Source organism: Phasianus colchicus, chromosome 8, assembly GCF_987193195.1.
Source record: "Phasianus colchicus chromosome 8, bPhaCol1.hap1.1, whole genome shotgun sequence".
NCBI classification, from domain to species: Eukaryota; Metazoa; Chordata; class Aves; order Galliformes; family Phasianidae; genus Phasianus; species Phasianus colchicus.
The window spans coordinates 9,640,050-9,657,119 of NC_143443.1; the positions used below are offsets into that span (position 1 = coordinate 9,640,050).

Sequence of the window (17,070 nt, forward strand, 5' to 3'; positions counted from 1 at the left end):
CCAATGGGTGCTTTTTCACAAGCACACTCATTAACACTTTTCCCAGATACCGCACGTACCACGCACGGACCCTCCAGGATTAACACTGCCACAGTTTACACGAGTTTGTCTTTTCCAGAGCAGATTAATATACTCACTGCTGCTACTGCCGCTCTGCAACTTCAGCTTGCTTTTTTCTTTGGCACTCCTGCTAAGAACACCATTTGGTTTTACTTCTTCCTCCGCATCACCCTTTTTCCTCTGCAAATCGTTTTGTTTCTTTTTGTAAGTTGGCTTGGGCTGCCGCTTAGTCCTTTGCTCTGACTTGCTCTCGCTTTCATCAGAGTCTCCGCTTTCAGAGCCAGACTCGTAAGTTCGTTTTGCTTTTCTCCTAGGGTGCTTATCTTCCTTCACAAACTTATCTGCCAAGATTTTACCATCGATGTTATTTTGCAAATCATTTGATGTAGAAGCTATTAAATTGACGGTACATGGCTTAATAATTTCTGAAACGCTGTTCCCTGAATTCTCTTTTTTATTAGTGTTTTTATCCTCCTCTGAATGTCTTGTCAGCCAAGCCTTTTTCAGTTTAGTGTGGTAGTTTGGCTGACTCGCCTGGGAAGTTTGCCCGCTGCCTACAGAGTTTGCTTTGTTTATTGTATTACAGACGATAGCACTGTCTAGGGAGAGAGAGGTTGAAAATGTCTGATTTTTCACAGAGTTGGACTCGGTCTCACTGGGGTTACTACTTTTAAACTGAGCTGCGGCCAACGCCGCCTTGTGCTTCTTCAAATGGACGAAGTCAGCAGAGGTGGAGAACCCCGGGCCGGGCTGTGCAGCGCTGCCTGCCTTGCCAGGGACGGGTGCAGCTGGCGCTGGAGTGCTGCCCTTGCGCTCCTGGGCCGGCGCTGCCGCCTGACCTGCGGCTCTCGAGCCGGCACTCTCCAGCGGCGTGCAGGCCAGGGCTGTGCTTGACAAGGAATAAGTCACTTCTGAGCTGCCCCAGCTCAACACGCTGGTAGTTGTGGCCGCCGATGTGGTCACGTCCATTTTGGTACTGCAGATCATAGCTGTGGTAGGGGTGACAGAACGAGCAACAGTGCCTTGCGAGACAGCTGGAAATTTCTTTTCATACTGTGTGCGAGCACTGTCTGAGTTCATATTTGGCAGAATGACTCTTCCAGTCTCCCTGGCTTCCGCTGTTTTCAGGCAATCTGCTTGATTTGTCACAGCTGAAGATCTCTCACTGACTCGATCTTTGGAAGCTGACTGCACCGCTGCTACACTCTCGTATTTCGTGCTCGAAGGAGGACGCACAATAACAGATGCTGTGGCGGACTGAGACTTTCCACTCGCTCTCTCAACATGCCAGTCCACTTTTTCATTAGCGGCAGCGTTGTTAGACTTCCACGCTTCTGATAAATTCTGTTCAGAAGAGCCCTTGTAAACAGCCTGAGCTTCCTTAGGTTCAGGTACTAAAGTTGGCGGTTTCTGCAGTTCCTGTATCTTACCACCACCAGCATTAACAGGTTGAACGGGGGTCAGAGTGGGAGGCGAAAGGCTGCTGTAGCTGCTTTCCTTCTTCTCCAGGTTCTGGTGCACAGGGGGGTGAAACACGGGTGCTCTGTGCAAGGCAGGCATGCTTCGGAGTGTATTTGAAGACGAGACTGACAACTGAGTAGGGCTCCTGCTGTCATTTCTAAAAGAACCGACCGAGTGAGACTGCACGGACTGTGAAAGCTGCTCAGGTACCTTGCTCACAGAGCCCTCGCTCTCAGGTTGATGCTTAATTAAAGGGGGAGGCTTTGAGAGAGAAGAAACGTAAGAAGGAAGAGACTGGGGACTGGCTGCTGTTGAAGGACAATTAGTTTGCTTATCAACATATGCACTCGAAGCTTCCTTGGACGGGTAAGATCTTGGTGGTTCATTCACCACACTGTTAGACAAGGTGGTGAAATAGTTACTCTGTGGCAAACTCTGTGGAACCGAATGCTTCATTTTGTACAGTTCTGACACAGAGCGTTCTGCATCTTTGTCATACTTTACTGAATGGCTTTTGGGACTTGAAGATAAGGATGTTACCCTGGAATAATTCTCTCTCTCTCCCTCCAGTGCCTTTATTTTAGCTGTAAAAGGAGCAACTTCAATACTTTCTTGGAGTATTCGCCTGTGTTCTTCTTTGTATTTGCTCAGTCGCTCCCCCGTCTCCTGGGGCGGCCTTGGCAGCTGGTTCAACATTGGATCTGCAAAATGTCTGTGCATATGGCTCTCCTTTGCTGCCTGTGTTCTGCTTTGCTCCAGCTCTGTCTTTATCGGCGCAGTCGTAGCAGAACGTAAAGGTTCAATAAATGCTTTCCTCTCCAGTTCTCTGTTTGAAAAAGGTCATACAGACACAGTTTAGTCTGAAAGTATCACAACAAGCTAAACAGAAGACTTTTCTTCCCATGCTCTGAACAAAGTTATCTATTAACACAAAATAAACTTTTCTTTATATTAGGCACAGTTTTCAAAAGTCATCAGATGACTCAGGAATTTAAGTACCATTAAAAGTCAACAGGGCAGAGTCTATTTTGCAGCACACTGACAAACTTTTCCCTATCACAGGCATCCACGTTTGCAAACAAACTAAAACAACGCTAGAAGACAATGTCAGCTGCTGAAACGTACCCTCCTGTCCTGCACTCTATTTACAGCATGCACAGAGCAGGGACTGTTCAGCCTGGAGAAGAGGAGGCTCCGTGGGGATCTTTTCAATGTCTATAAATAGCTGACGGGAGAGGGCAAAGACAATGGAGCCTGGCACTTTTCAGTGTTGTCTCGTGGCAAGAGACTGTGGTAAGCTGGGGGTCAGCCTCTTCTCCCATGTAACTAGAGATAGGACTAGAGGCAATGGCCTCAAGCGGCACCAGGAGAGGTTCAGTTTGGACGTTAGGAAAAATTTCTTCTCCAAAAGACTAGTCGGGTCCTGGAACGGGCTCAGGGAGGTGACTGAGTCACCATCAGTGGAAGTGTTCAAGAAACATGTGGATGTTGTACCGAGGGATGTGGTTTAGGGGAAAATAGTGGTGATTGGTGGATGGTTGGACTGGATGATCTCAGATGTCGTTTCCAACCTTGGTGATTCTATCTTTCTAAGAGGTTACAAGAGGCAGTGAGCAAAAACTGGAGCACTGGAGGTTTCCTCTGAACACCAGAAAGTGTTTCCATGCTATGCAGGTGTCAGAGCACTTGCACAGGCTGCCTGGAGAGGTTGTGGAGTCTCCTCTGTGGAGACCTTCCAAAATCACCTGGACGTGATCCAGGGCAGTCTTGCTCTTGGGTGTCCCTGCTGGAGCAGGTGGGACCAGAGACAGAGGGTCCCACCACCCTCAGGCATGCTGTGATACTGGGAGTTAGAACAACAGTGAACTTACTCTTTGTGATGCTCTACTATGCTTTTGGACAATGGTGGGCTAGAATGTGTTGCCAGTTTGAGAGGCCGAAGGGGTTCTGCACTGGACGGTCGCACAGGAATGTGACTCAGCAATCCAAGGCTGTCAGCTGAGGTCACAGGGGTGGGCTGGTGTAACCATGGGCTGGGAGTATTCTGTTAACAACAACACAGAAAAAGTCAGATTTCAAGGAAATCACGGGATCTTCATCACAGTACCACAAGAGGTACTGTATCCAGTCCTAATGATGAGCACAGTGAAATATTTTATTTCAGAATCAAATCAAATTCAGCAAATAAAATTTAACATTTTAAATCACTTTATGATCAACTGGAACATCTGATTATATTTTTTCCTAGACTTCCAGCATACAAAATAATTCACATATATCAGAAGCATTCTTAGAACAGTTTACTATTTAAACATTCATCAAGAATTGTTAATTTACAGAATAGCATCACAAGTTCCTTCCTCAAAATCACCAAGCCAATGACAGTCTGACAGCACGTAACTTCAGTTACTAATAAGACAACCATGAGGTGTTCAGTATCTTGCAAGAAGTACTACTTCTGAAGGACAAACAAGGTTTAGTACTTCTGGAAAACAACTTCAACTATACAACAAGTCTCAATATAAACAATACAAGCATCTCTTTTCTGGTTGATTTCTCTCCTTCTCCCCCTCCAGATGATTAAGTATGATAATCTCAATTAATCTGCTTTATGTTGCCACATATTTTTATACATCATAATTTCATAATCAGCACACTATTAAATCATAAACATATACATTTTTGCAGTATGGTAATTGCAGAGAATATACAATTTTTCTACTGTATACCTAATCATATCTGGCAATACCAATCAGTTTCTACTTGTGCATCTTTTCTGAAAGTTGTGGAACATCTCTGCAAAATGGACCACATTTTGAGAGCTCTCAGGCTCCTTCCCCTCTCCCATTCGAGGCCTCCTTAGGAAAAATATGTGCTGACTTGCAGCCTGGGCAGAAAGGGAAAGCACTGCGCTGGGGAACGCTGGTCAAGTGTTAGGGACGGGCCTGGAAGAAGGGACAGGGACAGAAAGCAGAGCTCCCATGCACACCCCAAAGTCTCTCAGTACTGTTCCACTGCTCACTCCTGGAGCTGCCCAGCACATCTCCCTTCTTTGCTCCCCACCAGTATATCCCTCTCCTTCTCCCCAGCCTTGCTGACTACCAGAAGAGAAACGCTGCAGTAAAGGGCAGCAAAGCTCTCATGACACAGACACAAAGTACAAAATAGATCTGCAGGTGCTACAGCTTTGAAGTTATCGTTTCTAGACTTTTGAATATTTAAAGCAACCACTAGGGTTTTGCACAAGTCTGAGTGCACACATTTGTTGGGCCAGGAGTTCCCACGCTGTGGCGAGTTCTCGCAAATAGCCTGTAAGCCATATTACAGTATTATGCAAAGAGACCCACCACCTTCTCCCTAGAGGAGTTGGGGAACATCTGCCCGAGCACCAAGCATTGCCCAAACAGCCTCACAACTCCACCTGCAACCAGCTGCGGCCCAGCCCAAGGACCTGCAGCCTTCCTTCAGCAGCAAAGCTGTCCCTGCACCAAGGGTGGCTGCTGCTATTGCTCCAGCTGCAATACAGATCCCTTTCTCCCTTCACGGCATCCATGCAAACTCTTTCTGGAAACGCCCATTCTGGGGTTCTAAGACATATTTAAAAAAGGCCTCCAGTGCCAGAGCCAGAAGACAAGTCACCACAAGACAAGTGCCACATATCAACATAATTAAAAAGCTACGTGCCTCGGTATGCATGGCTGCATACTTCAGGCAGCCAAAGTGAAAACAGTCTATCATACATTCGTCAGAATGGACTTCAGTACAGGGTGGAGCAAGTAGCAACATGAAGAGATAAATCCACCTTTAGTTTTCCCTTAAAGCTGTTGCATTTGACTTTATCACAGTTTAGATCAAACTGACTTTGTATTACAAGGCCAACTCAAGCCGAATGTTTGGGAAAGACTCAGCCACAATGGTTTGGCTTTACTCAGGAATGAAGCTGAAGAAGAATAGCCTTCCCCGTGATGAAAAGGAAAACAATCCTTATAACCATTCAGAAACTCCAAGCTTTGACGCAAAGGCTTACAATTTGGCAGGACCACTGTCAGTGACATGCCTTTTGTGGTCCCTGAGAAAACCTGCCCAAATTAGGCCAAGTTGGAAGCCTCTAATATCAGTACGCACATGCTCAGTTTGAGCGAAGCTGGCAGTAAAGCTCTCCCAGGCTTGTCTGTGTTACACATCCTTCATCTTATGCTGCTCCTACAAGGTGCTTGCAAGGAGCTGTATCCTAAGCCTGTAGGAACTGAGAAAACTTTTCCTGTAATTGCAGTATCTGACTGCCAACAAACAACACAGCACTGGGTTGAAAACAACTTATTTCTCCTGAGGCTTCAGTGAATACACTTAGTGCAGAGACAGAGGAATCCTCCTGACTTGAGCAACTTGAGTACAGATAAGAAAGCAGCTGAGAAGGCAAACAGGAACAGAGAGGGAGAAAAGGAGGTGCCAATGAAAGGCACACAGACAGATGTTAAGCACAAGAGGAATGAGTGTTCAGTTCCAGATTTACAAAAGCCACACAGTATTTCTCTTCCGACCTTCCCATTGGATTTGGACTCCTTCAGTCCTTGCCATTCTCCATTTTCTAGCATGCACACTTAACATTTCACTATGCAGACAGCCGTCATACCTCCTCTAGTACATCTCTCATCTAATAGTTTCCATGGTTTAGGTTAGAAAGCATTCGCCCTGTCCCAAATTCGCTGGCCAACCTCACTTGGTGATTAAGTAAAACCAAACATTTCACCTTACTTTACAGTGTTGAGGAAATCAACTCCTCACATCCATCGTGAAACAACAGTTATCACTGGATTTCCATTTCTAATTCTACATCTACACAAGAACACCACCCTCACTGCATAGTCAGTGACACACTTGGCATGACTCATACTATCGTGTCTGCACCTAGGAAACCACTACTGGAAGACACCAGCTTCAGCTAAGCATGTACTTACCCTTCTCAAGGAAGCCTCTGCGTTAACAGGAGTTTCTGGGTGGACCCATTTCGAGGAGGGCAGGCCGAGTCCTGAGTAAGCATGTGTTCCATTTGGATACTGCCAAATAATTGGATAAAGCCCTAGCTGATTATAGGAAGCAGAAGGATGAGCTTGTCCGAGAAGATGTGGAGACTGGTGTTGTAACATCTGTTGCTGCTGCTGGTGAGCCAATGCCAAATGGCTTAGGCTGCTAGCATGAGCAGTCTCTAGTCGCGGGTGGCCACCCAGCAAGGAGGCAGCAGGCACTCCGGGCAACACTGCAGGAAGTAGATGAGGGTGATGAACGGAATGGTGAGGGGCGGTACTAAGGGGGTGAGTGTTAATAGCAGACAAGGGAGTCTGAGTTGAAGACCCAGGCAGCAGATGGGATGAACCAGTTAATGCAGGATGATGAGCATTTGGATTTAAACAGGTTCGGTGGGATGAGGAATGCAGAGGATAATTATGCTGATGCAAAAAAGGTGAAATGTGATTAGTTCCTGTTTCTTGTCCAATCAGAGTGGGATCCCTGTACACTGTGAAATGTTCGTTCTTGTCAATGATAAGAGGACTTTTAGTAGCTTCTAGAGCGCTAACTCTAGCTGGAACTGGATGAAAACTAGACCTAGGCAAATCATGATCGGTTTTATTGGCTGACCTTGTTAATCCAGGAGCATGGCTGTTTTGGGAACTAACCTTAGACTTCACAGTATCAGAAGATGGGGTGAATTTAGGCTTAACATCAGGTGACTTTGTTTTAGGATGATCAACTGAAGCACTAGGTTTTGACTTCACAGAATCAGGGACTGGACTTTGTTTACGCAGTTTACTGTCTTCTGCTACAGAAGCTACATTTAACGAAGACATAAATGAGCCATACTGCACTTTCTCTTTTTCAGGATTTAAATGTTCATTTACTGGTAATGCTTTCACAACACCAGGCTGTATCAAATCCATTTTGTTTACAACACAGCTAACCCAACTTTGATCAGTTTCCTGCTTTCGTGCTTCCAGGAAATTTGCATTTGCAAAGTGCTGTTTTAAATCACTGCTATGAGATTCTATTTTCTGAACCGTTTGCAACCCAAAGGTACTTGCAGCATTATCCTGGCTCTCCTTTTCAGAGTTGTTTTTACTAGTTTTATCAACAATGCTTTTTGGAGTAGGAGGTTTGGGTACAAACTGCTCATTTTTAAATTCTGCTGCGTGATGTTTCTCTGCATTGCACTCTTGAACATGTGGATCCTTGGAATTCTGCTCGTAAGGTGTTGGCTGCTCTGCTGCATGGAGCGAAGGCTTTTCCTGCTGATCTAAAAGCGATGACTTCAGCCTTTCTGGCTCTTCACGTTTTTTATCCTCCTGTACTTCATCCCATGGAGACTGCCTATCTGTTAGCGTCTGTTCTACTCTCTCAACAGTTTGAGATTTTCCTTCTTCTCCATTTATCTTTGAAGTGTTCTTGCTTTTTAACTCATTCTCTGAATTTTGCTCTGAGGATGAATCTGTTAATCTTTTATTTGAGATTTCTGAGTCACTGCTCTCAGAGTAATCTGAGATATTGTCTGTCCGCAGTCTCTTCATATTTAATTTCTTTTCATCCTCTTCAGGTTTTCTTCTTTTACTAAGGAAGTGTTTATTTTTGTTTTTGGGGTTTTCTGTTAAAAAAAAAACACAAGCATATTTATCAGTTTCAGTCTAGCACCTTTTTAAGAAGCTCTCCCTCACTTTTCCATTACCATTCTTACCTCCTCGACCTATGTAATCAAATCTTTCCTCTTTCACCTTCTCTTCATCAGGCATGCTGCTATCAGAACCTTTCCTCTTACTGGGTCTAGTATTCCTCTGCTGCTGGTGCTGGTGAGAATTCTGTTTTGGTGCAGTTTGGGAATTCATTGCTGGTCTGGGACTATTTGCTTGTGCACGCGTATAGTGACCCTAAAAATAATTTTGTGGTTAACAGACTTAAACGCAATTTTAATTAGCAACTCTTAACATATATTTTTAATATTCACTGTATTCAAGAATATTTAGGTAAAAAGATAAATGTATCTACGTGAACTGTGTTGCTGTTCTGGTTGGAACGAGACCGCCGGCGTGAAGTGATGCCAATATTTTCACCTTTCAACAAAGAGTGAACAACGTCATCTAGAAAAGTCATCTGAACCATAGAAGGATCAACATTCTGAGGTTCTAATACCTAATTATTGAGAGAGAAAAAAAGGAAAACAAATAATCAGCAGATGCTCGGACACTGTCCAATCTACATTTCCTGTATCAGTGTTCACCCGTCTACGCTGTGTGCTAAAGGTAAACTAGAGAAAAGCCTACTTTACACTGATATGTACAACTGATAACGCAAGTCACTCTCAAAGGCTGGGGACTGAGTAAAAACAAAGCAAATATATCCTCTAATTGTACTTTAAAGATAACTACCCTCCTCCCCCTTTTCTTTTTCTTTTTTTTAACTCCACCACTTTACAGCTCCTTCCTTTATAAATACCTTCAAATTTGAAATTAAAAGATACTGAGATCTTCATAGGGGGTAATCTTTAAGTAGCACTTAAAATGATCATTAGAGCAAATGAAGGGAAAGCATAGACTTGAGCATTAGGCTACTCTTAAATTCACACTGTCACACATGATTTAATCAGTCATTTCAAGGCAGATGGGTCATTTGCTATATTAACGTTGAATCATTGCTCTGGTCTCCTGAAACACAATTACTGCCACTAAAAACACCACCAATTTTTTTGTAACATCAGCTTCAGGAACACAACTAAAAACCACCACAGTAAATGTAAATTAGGCTGCAGCAAAGGCTTTATTCAATAAATTGTGGAAAGTGGATATTTCAATTGCTTAAAAGAACTAATTGTTACTGGAGTACTAAAAGATTTCAGTGTATAGAGAAGAAATTCTCAACAGAGCTGAGAGGAAAGACCAGTTCTTAGAACTGGATTGCTTCATTTCAAAGACTTGGCTAGTCAAACAGCAACAATAGAAGAAAGGCAGAACTGTAGGGATGGAACTAATCATATCATTGCGCAAACGTTCAGCTTGAGGATGGCATGAATGGCCAGTCCAGTGCAGAGTCAGGCTGAATTTTCTGCAGAGAAAGTAACAGACTTGTCCTGATGGGGCTGAAAATGCTTAGGGCTTTTCAGATTACCACAAAAAATGGAAAAGCTCAGAATGCATAGCTTATTTGAAGATTGTTTCCCAACAACACAAACTCACCTGGTCATTCATAACAACCATAGTGCGAGTGAAGAGATCATGATGAGTAATGATCCCAGTAAACCACTGGGTGGCAGAATCCTGTCTGTACACTCTCACCCTATAACCATTTAAGGAGTATGGACCTTCAGAAAGGGAAGAAATAAGAAAGGCATTAAGAAAATCAGGAAAAAAAAAAAAAGAAAAAAAAAGCATTAATAGGTTTGCCCTGCTTTTTAAAATTCACAGCAAAAGTATGATGTGAATAGCATGGGCAGCAAGCTACCAGCAATTCCAGCATGGCACTGTCTGTGGATTTTACTTTTATTCAGGAAGACATTTTGAAACACACATGGTACATTGTAATGCCAACATTTTCAACATACAGTTTTGTTATCTAACTAAATCTTTCTGCAATCTTGATGACAAATGATGGGAACATTCCTGTCTACAAATAGCAACCACAGAAAAGTAACCTGAAAGGCTAGAATGTGGCAGCAGCAGGTTATACAGAAGCTATTTAATAGGCTAGTCACATGCCCAGATGCTTTGCTGGCAAAACGATTCAGATTTTGGTGTTTAGATTCTGCATCTGCCAAGTCTTTCCCATAAGTGACCACAGAGTTTTTCTCTATTACAACAGTCAAAAGGCAGCTGAGCAATCCAAGCCCAGCTATGGCCCCACAAAACATTCAAAAATACACACACTAGGAAGACTTTGCTTCTCTTTTAAGATACACCAACTGCAAAGAAACTCCACACACCGACTTTATGGAAAGATGAGTTTAATTCATCTCCAAAAGCCCACAAGGAGAGAGGGAGGAAAATGGCATGATACAGTATTTAGTTTACAGCTCATTTAAAGACCCAGAAATTGAGGCTCAACAGTTTCATTCATGTTCAGCGCCTCACCTGACCATCAGGACTCTAAGTCTCATGGCACTTAGTCTTGATATAGCATTTCATGTGATCAAGTAGCACTGTCACTACGCTCAGTTTGCTGTGGTTTTTGCTACTTCCGCAACCAAACCCCAAGTCAAACCAGTCACTGGGTTGACTGGTTGAGCTGGGAAATGCCTAACTTAAATGACTGCCTGGTTGTTCAGCAGCACAGGTAAGGACAGGACTGCCCTGTCTTTCTAGCCCCTGCCCAGCATATTAAGCAAGCTTCAGTGTCTGCAACAAACAGGACAGGTGACAGCCTTCTCAACTAAAATACCCATATTCACACTTCTTGGTCCAATATACTCTCTGCACAAGAAACACTGTGATCGTAAAGACTTCTTAATGTTAACATTTAAGAGATGAATAGAAGTACAAGACAGTATAAACATAGACATTTCCAAGCGGTCTAGGGGCTTAACCTTGGAACCCTAGAACGACCTTATCTAAGTATCTAAACAGCTCAGAAAACAGCAACATCATGCAATGGCACCTCTTTTTTGCCCACATCCACATCATTCACTGCACCGCTACGAACTTGAGTCCCACTGAACCACACGAGCCACTGGAGTTAGCTCATCCCCAGAGGGTGTTTCCAGCTGCACAGCCAGGGTCACAGCAGCACCAGAGCAGTCACTGCCTGGCACAGACACGCAGAGGCAGAAAAAAAGCAATAATCTAAAAACTTGTCCCACATCCCTGGTCTTGAACCACACTGGCCTCCCGTGGGGAGGTATTTCCTGGTGGCTTCTCTGCAATCCCTACTCCAAATGCCCCTGCCAAATGCCTCAAGCTCAGCTCCCACACTTCTGCCTGCATCAACCACATTCTCCATGTCACAAGCCCTTCCCAGCCATCCCACAGCTCTGCCAGGGTTTTTTTTGTGCAATGCTCCACTCCCACTCTCCTACTCCAGCTCTCCCTTTTTTCAATCCTACTGCTAACTGCACAAAGACTTCCAGTCTCAGTCCTGCTTAACCAGATCCAGTCTCTCCTCTCTCTCCAGCTCCTTGCCTCATTTTAGCATTTACGATTCCCGATCGCTGGCTTCCAAATCCTTTCCCAGTCTTCTCAGTTTACAAGCTCTATCCACCCTTCTCCATCAACTTCCAACTCCTCTCGTATTCTTCTGCGCTGACCCAGTGCCAATTTCTTCCCTCACACTTCTTGCTCTCATCTGTGTCTGTCATTCATCCAGCCTTTATCCTGTCTACTTGCAAAACAGACTTTCTCCACCTTTAAAAACAGTGTGGTTTATTCTGTGTTGCTGGGTGCCAGGAAGAAGAAAGATGAAGCTGCGGTTACATGACACCGGACGGCCCGGCTCCAGCCCGGCCCAGCCCCAAGCAGCCATTACAGGAAAGGCCTGCCTTTGTCTGCAGCCCCAACCTGAATCATGCTCGGCTACACACTGTTGAAACAGCATGTGCAGTGCTATGAGGAAATGTCTCCAGCGCTGAAGCACTCTCAGAGTTTAAAGAGAATTACTATATATTTTGTCTCAGAGATTGCAGCGATAATAAACCTGATATGGAAAAAAATATAGCTGAGATTTCAATTGCTGAAAATCAAAGCCACTTCGCTGAATAAGTTCCGTGAACTGGTTTTATTTTTCCCAACAGCTTTTGAGACAGCCAAGTTTGGCAGTTGTTTGCTTTAAACAAGGAACAAACTATTTTCCGGCCGAAGCTAGGAAGCATGCTGCTCTGACTGCCACCCAAAGAACAGGTCACCTGGGACAGATTTTTCCTTGTCTCACTTCTTGTAACTGGAGCAGTTCTGACTGAATGACCCTTCCTCAAACTGGCACACTTTCTCCCAGGCATTCAGAACCAGATTTTAACGTTCTTCTCCAACCTTCCCGTTTTCCCAGAAAAAGAGTTCTGACAGCAACAAATACGAGATGATGACTTCAGCACAAGAGAATGAAGAAAAGACTGAATCCTCTTAGGTGTAGAGGATGGCAGCAACCTTAACAGATGGGTTTGGACAGAGCAGGAATGAAAATGTTGCTCAAGCTGCAGGGAACAGGAAAACAGTGATACAGAGAAAAAGCGAATGGAGGGGAGGAGAAAGGAAGAATTACGTGACTAGCTGACAGCAGCCAGCACTGCCAGGGAGCTCTCCCTGAGTCACTGACGTGTGTGCAGACAAGGGAGGCTGGTCTGCAAGGATGCCTCTGTTAGTCTCAGCTCTTCATCTAAAATACTCCTGGATCTGGTGCCCTTCAATGCATCCAAGCATCCATTTGATAAATTATGTATTATACACATACATCTAAATAGTTTATTTCTGTAATATATACGTGTGAATGACACAAAGACAGCATCTGGAATGATGGGATGGACCTAAGTGTGCTGTGTGTATGAAGCATTGGCAGTTTCATCTACATGACTGTTCTGATGTTGCTGGGGCTTTGGTCAAGAACTGCTTCTGTACCTGTGTACACAGAGACTTTTATAAATGTGTTTTTATTATTAATCCGTTACTCTCATGAAACATAATAAACAAGCTCGATTTCAGTCTCCTTTTCATAGAGCTCTAGTTTGACTTCACATCACCTCCTAGCCCAGCTGTGGATGAAATTCACCAACAGGTATTATTAGATCATGCTGTATCTGGTGATATCAAGACAAAATCCAAAATGCCTAATACGAGCCTACCAATTTACTATCTACACAATTCTGTGCACTGCTTCTTCAGCATCTTTCCTTTATGGCCCTTGACAGTAGACCTACCTAAGCAAGTTAAAAACTACACAAAAGGAAGGACAAAGTTGTGGGGCTTGGTTTGTTCACTTGTTTTTGTTTTGTAGCATCTGTATTATACTTACCATATTTCTCATCTTAGTTCACCAAAGAAACCTGACAGCAAGGAAATCTCACTCCCATTCTTAAAATGCCAGATTTGCTCTCTTCCCAATCTTCATTTATAAGACATCCACTTAAGCATTCCTGCCCCAAAGCATTTCTGCTTTGCTGTGAAACAGGGATTTTAGCCCAGAGCCACAGAGGTTAGCTTCTGCTCCCCATTGCTACAAAAGCCTCCATAGAGCTACCTGGCTGTCAAATCTGTAGAAAGTTAATCAATACACTGCAAACACACACAAGTATTTAAAGCATTAGCAAGACTGAGCCAAAATAATTTATTCCAATTCATACCCATTTCCATATAACTTGTATCTGTGACTGTAATTTATTTGAAAGATGCTTTTCAATTGGGGCCAGGTCAATTTGAAAGTATTCATCTGTGACAGAACTGTGAAGAATCAGGTACAAATCACTATCTGCAGAGTCCTCACACAGAAAAATAACACCAACAGTGCACACAACAGTTTTAGGCAGACTAAAGAGGGTGTGGTTGCCCTTCAAACACTTCACAACCAATGTTATAAGACATCTCCACTTCAGACTGACAATATTCAGCTTTTGCTGTAAACGCTGACATCAAACAAGTTACAAACGGTCTGAAGAAGTCATGCACAACTTCTTACACAGGCTTGTTTTCTTCTTTTAACAAACACTTCCCAAAACACCGAGTTAGAAATATATCCTCCATTGTATCACAAAGGCTATGGGAAGAGCCCCACACAACTAATGGCCTTAAGCTAGCTAACACAGAATAAAAATAACACAATTTCCCAAATAATTACCTTGCATAAAAATCTCCTGAACCTTTTGTTCCTTTACCCAGGCTTTTACTTCCTCATGTAACTGCGGGTTATCCCTGAGAACTGGGTTTAGACTGTCTACGTCGTCCTAAAGTAGAGATTAGAAAAAGAACCATATGTTATGTTTACTTGCAACATTTCTGTTTATTTTCCTAAATATACCTTAGGGCACAATATTAAGTAGTTTGACACTAATTTTACCAATTCCCTGCAAATCCCTGTGTTACCTTTAGAAGAAAAAAACAACTCTGAAGTGCAACGCAGCGCTAGAAGTTATTTCACAGGAACACAGTATGTCAGGGCCTGCATGTGGCCAGACTTGTAAGCTATTAATAGGATCACACTTTCATAAATACTGTCTTACTACAAGCTAAAATTAGCCTACAAAGACTTCAGTGTTTACAGGTATGCGGAAAGAATTAAGCTGTGATTAAGTGAATCAAAAGATTTCCCTCATTTTTGCATATTTGTCAAATTTAATACAGACATGTTGAGCATAAACACAGACAAAAAAACAAAGATAACATGTAAGAGGTACCTGTATAGCAAGAGAAAGAAACACTATTACTATTCCTCCATTAGGTGAGCCTTTGTTAATTAGACAGTTTGACATAGGGCATGCTTTAGTTTCCATGTCACTTCTAGAACAGATTCTTTTCCACTATTTGAGAGTGAACAAACTCCAGCAATTAAGTCCTATTTGTCAGCACAGTCATTGTATCAAGGAAAAAAAAAAGGCCCACATCCATTTCATATCCCTGAAAGCATGGCTTAAACCATCACTCATCTCTGGGCCCACTGAATGACTATTTCTCTGCATTTCAGAGCAAATCTGCTATTTCTGCCTTTGAGGCTGCTATAGAGAAATAAAGCTGTGGTGCAGCTCGGTGCCTCCTTGTGAAAAGGCGGCTCTGGAAATCCATGAGCTGCAGGAACGCTCATTTGTGCTGAGAGAACTTCAGACAGCTAAAATCATCAGAGTGGTTCTCAACACACAAAATGTAAAATGCTTTATCAGTGCTGCTGCTGAGATCAAGTAATTTCTTTCCTTGATCTCCAACAAGTTCCTTGATGTTTCACAATTCATTACGAAGAGCTCCAGCCGCAGCATATGAAGATACAAGCAACACTCAGAGAATCATGCTCTGCTGCCAGGCCCTAGAGTGACACGAGCAATTTCTCTCTATTCATCTGAACGAGATTATTCCTGCTAACTCACTGATCACAGGATGTCTATTTCAAATTCAACACTCACTTTCTGACACTTGAAGATGTGCCATGCTCCATAGTGGAGAGCACAACGATGCTTCAGCTATTAGAGAAAATTATTTCAGTCACTCCTTGTGATTTTGAAAAGGATAACAGCCACAGATCCGAAAGGAACAGTCAAGGTGATCTTTGTAACACATGTGATGTGGAACGAAGGAAAAGCAAAAAGGAAGCTAACGTGACCTTGGCCACTGGGTTAAAATCACAAAGCACACAAACGCGCTGCTGGCATTATCAGAGGAGCAGGGTGGGCCATGCTAGAATTTATTCAGGAACGGCAGAGTAGCAAAATGCTTCCTCTCCTAAGGCAATCAAACTGGATATGATCTGCTCTACTTTCATTTGCAAACCCATCTTTGGATTGATCCCCGACCCTGAGGTAACAGCTCTGAAAGGAGGGTATGATATGGCAGGGAGCCCCACCAATGCTGTGGCTGTAGCCGTGCAGTGACCCCTCACCCTGCCGCCAGGCACTTTCACTGCAGCTGCAGGAGACACCCATCCCCACAACTTCATAGAATCATAATGGCTGGAAAAGACCTCTAAGATCATCTAGTCCAACCATCCACCTACCACCAATGCTGCTCACTAAACTTAGTACCACGTTTCACCATGCAGATCCACAAACTTATGCAATCAACTGAAGCACTGCAATGCTGGTCTGGCTGACTTAAAAAATACAGCTAACTCAGTTCTTGTACATTTGAGCTCCTTTGATCCCCTTTAGGGCACCAATACCCTCATTTCAAGACCGTAGACATTAGCTAGGCACCCAGAAATTGGGCCTGTAATGCTAATGTTATTTTAATTCCATCAGTTCCTTCTGCAAAGTTTCTGATCTTTACTTTTTCTTGAATTATACAACGTTTCATTAGTCCTGTTTCTGAAAGCAACACGTGATACTGCTTTTCTCTTAGATTTCACATCCTTCCTAACCATCTTTGCTTTCTTTGAACTTAAAACACTGAAGATAACAGTGAGCCCACTGACAACACACTTGAACCTTTTTTGTTCCAACTCCTGATCTGACACACAACGTACTGGCATCACTGATGGTACTTGGACGGAGTGCTTTTTGTGGACACCTAGAAAAGGAGACTGCAAACATCCCTTTGTGTTTCTGTCCTCTTGGAGAACTATGAGCTCACATCAAAAATGAGCTTAAAAAAAGCACAGGAGAGATCAAAGACATGATTATGCAAACTGCATGCAGGTAAGACTGGGATTATGTGGATGATACCACAGAGAACCCGAGGTTTATAAACACACACACACACACACAAAACATGCATCTAACACAACAGCAGTCACTGCACTAACAAAAGTATTCTGCTTCTAGATGTGCACATGCTATATATGCTGCTCAATGTAAATTAGAATGGCAAAACAAAACTGTAACTGACAAGCTAAGCTCAATGTCAAGGCATTTAAAAAATGTTTCCAGAAATCTCAATATGGTTCCTGAAATATCAA

General features: G+C 43.3%; 1 protein-coding gene across 3 annotated transcripts in view; it reads right to left on the bottom strand.

The window, feature by feature from the left end:
- Positions 1–17,070, bottom strand: part of JMJD1C (jumonji domain containing 1C) — a 145,899-nt gene that overhangs the window by 22,292 nt on the left and 106,537 nt on the right. For all 3 annotated transcript variants that reach the window (XM_031602836.2, XM_090144859.1, XM_031602837.2), the window contains 7 exons: positions 14,311–14,416; positions 9,738–9,862; positions 8,554–8,697; positions 8,246–8,435; positions 6,480–8,155; positions 3,393–3,565; positions 138–2,347 (listed from right to left, as the gene is read on the bottom strand). In XM_031602836.2, coding sequence (XP_031458696.2) covers positions 138–2,347; positions 3,393–3,565; positions 6,480–8,155; positions 8,246–8,435; positions 8,554–8,697; positions 9,738–9,862; positions 14,311–14,416 — 4,624 coding nt within the window. The remainder of the gene's footprint in view (positions 1–137; positions 2,348–3,392; positions 3,566–6,479; positions 8,156–8,245; positions 8,436–8,553; positions 8,698–9,737; positions 9,863–14,310; positions 14,417–17,070) is intronic.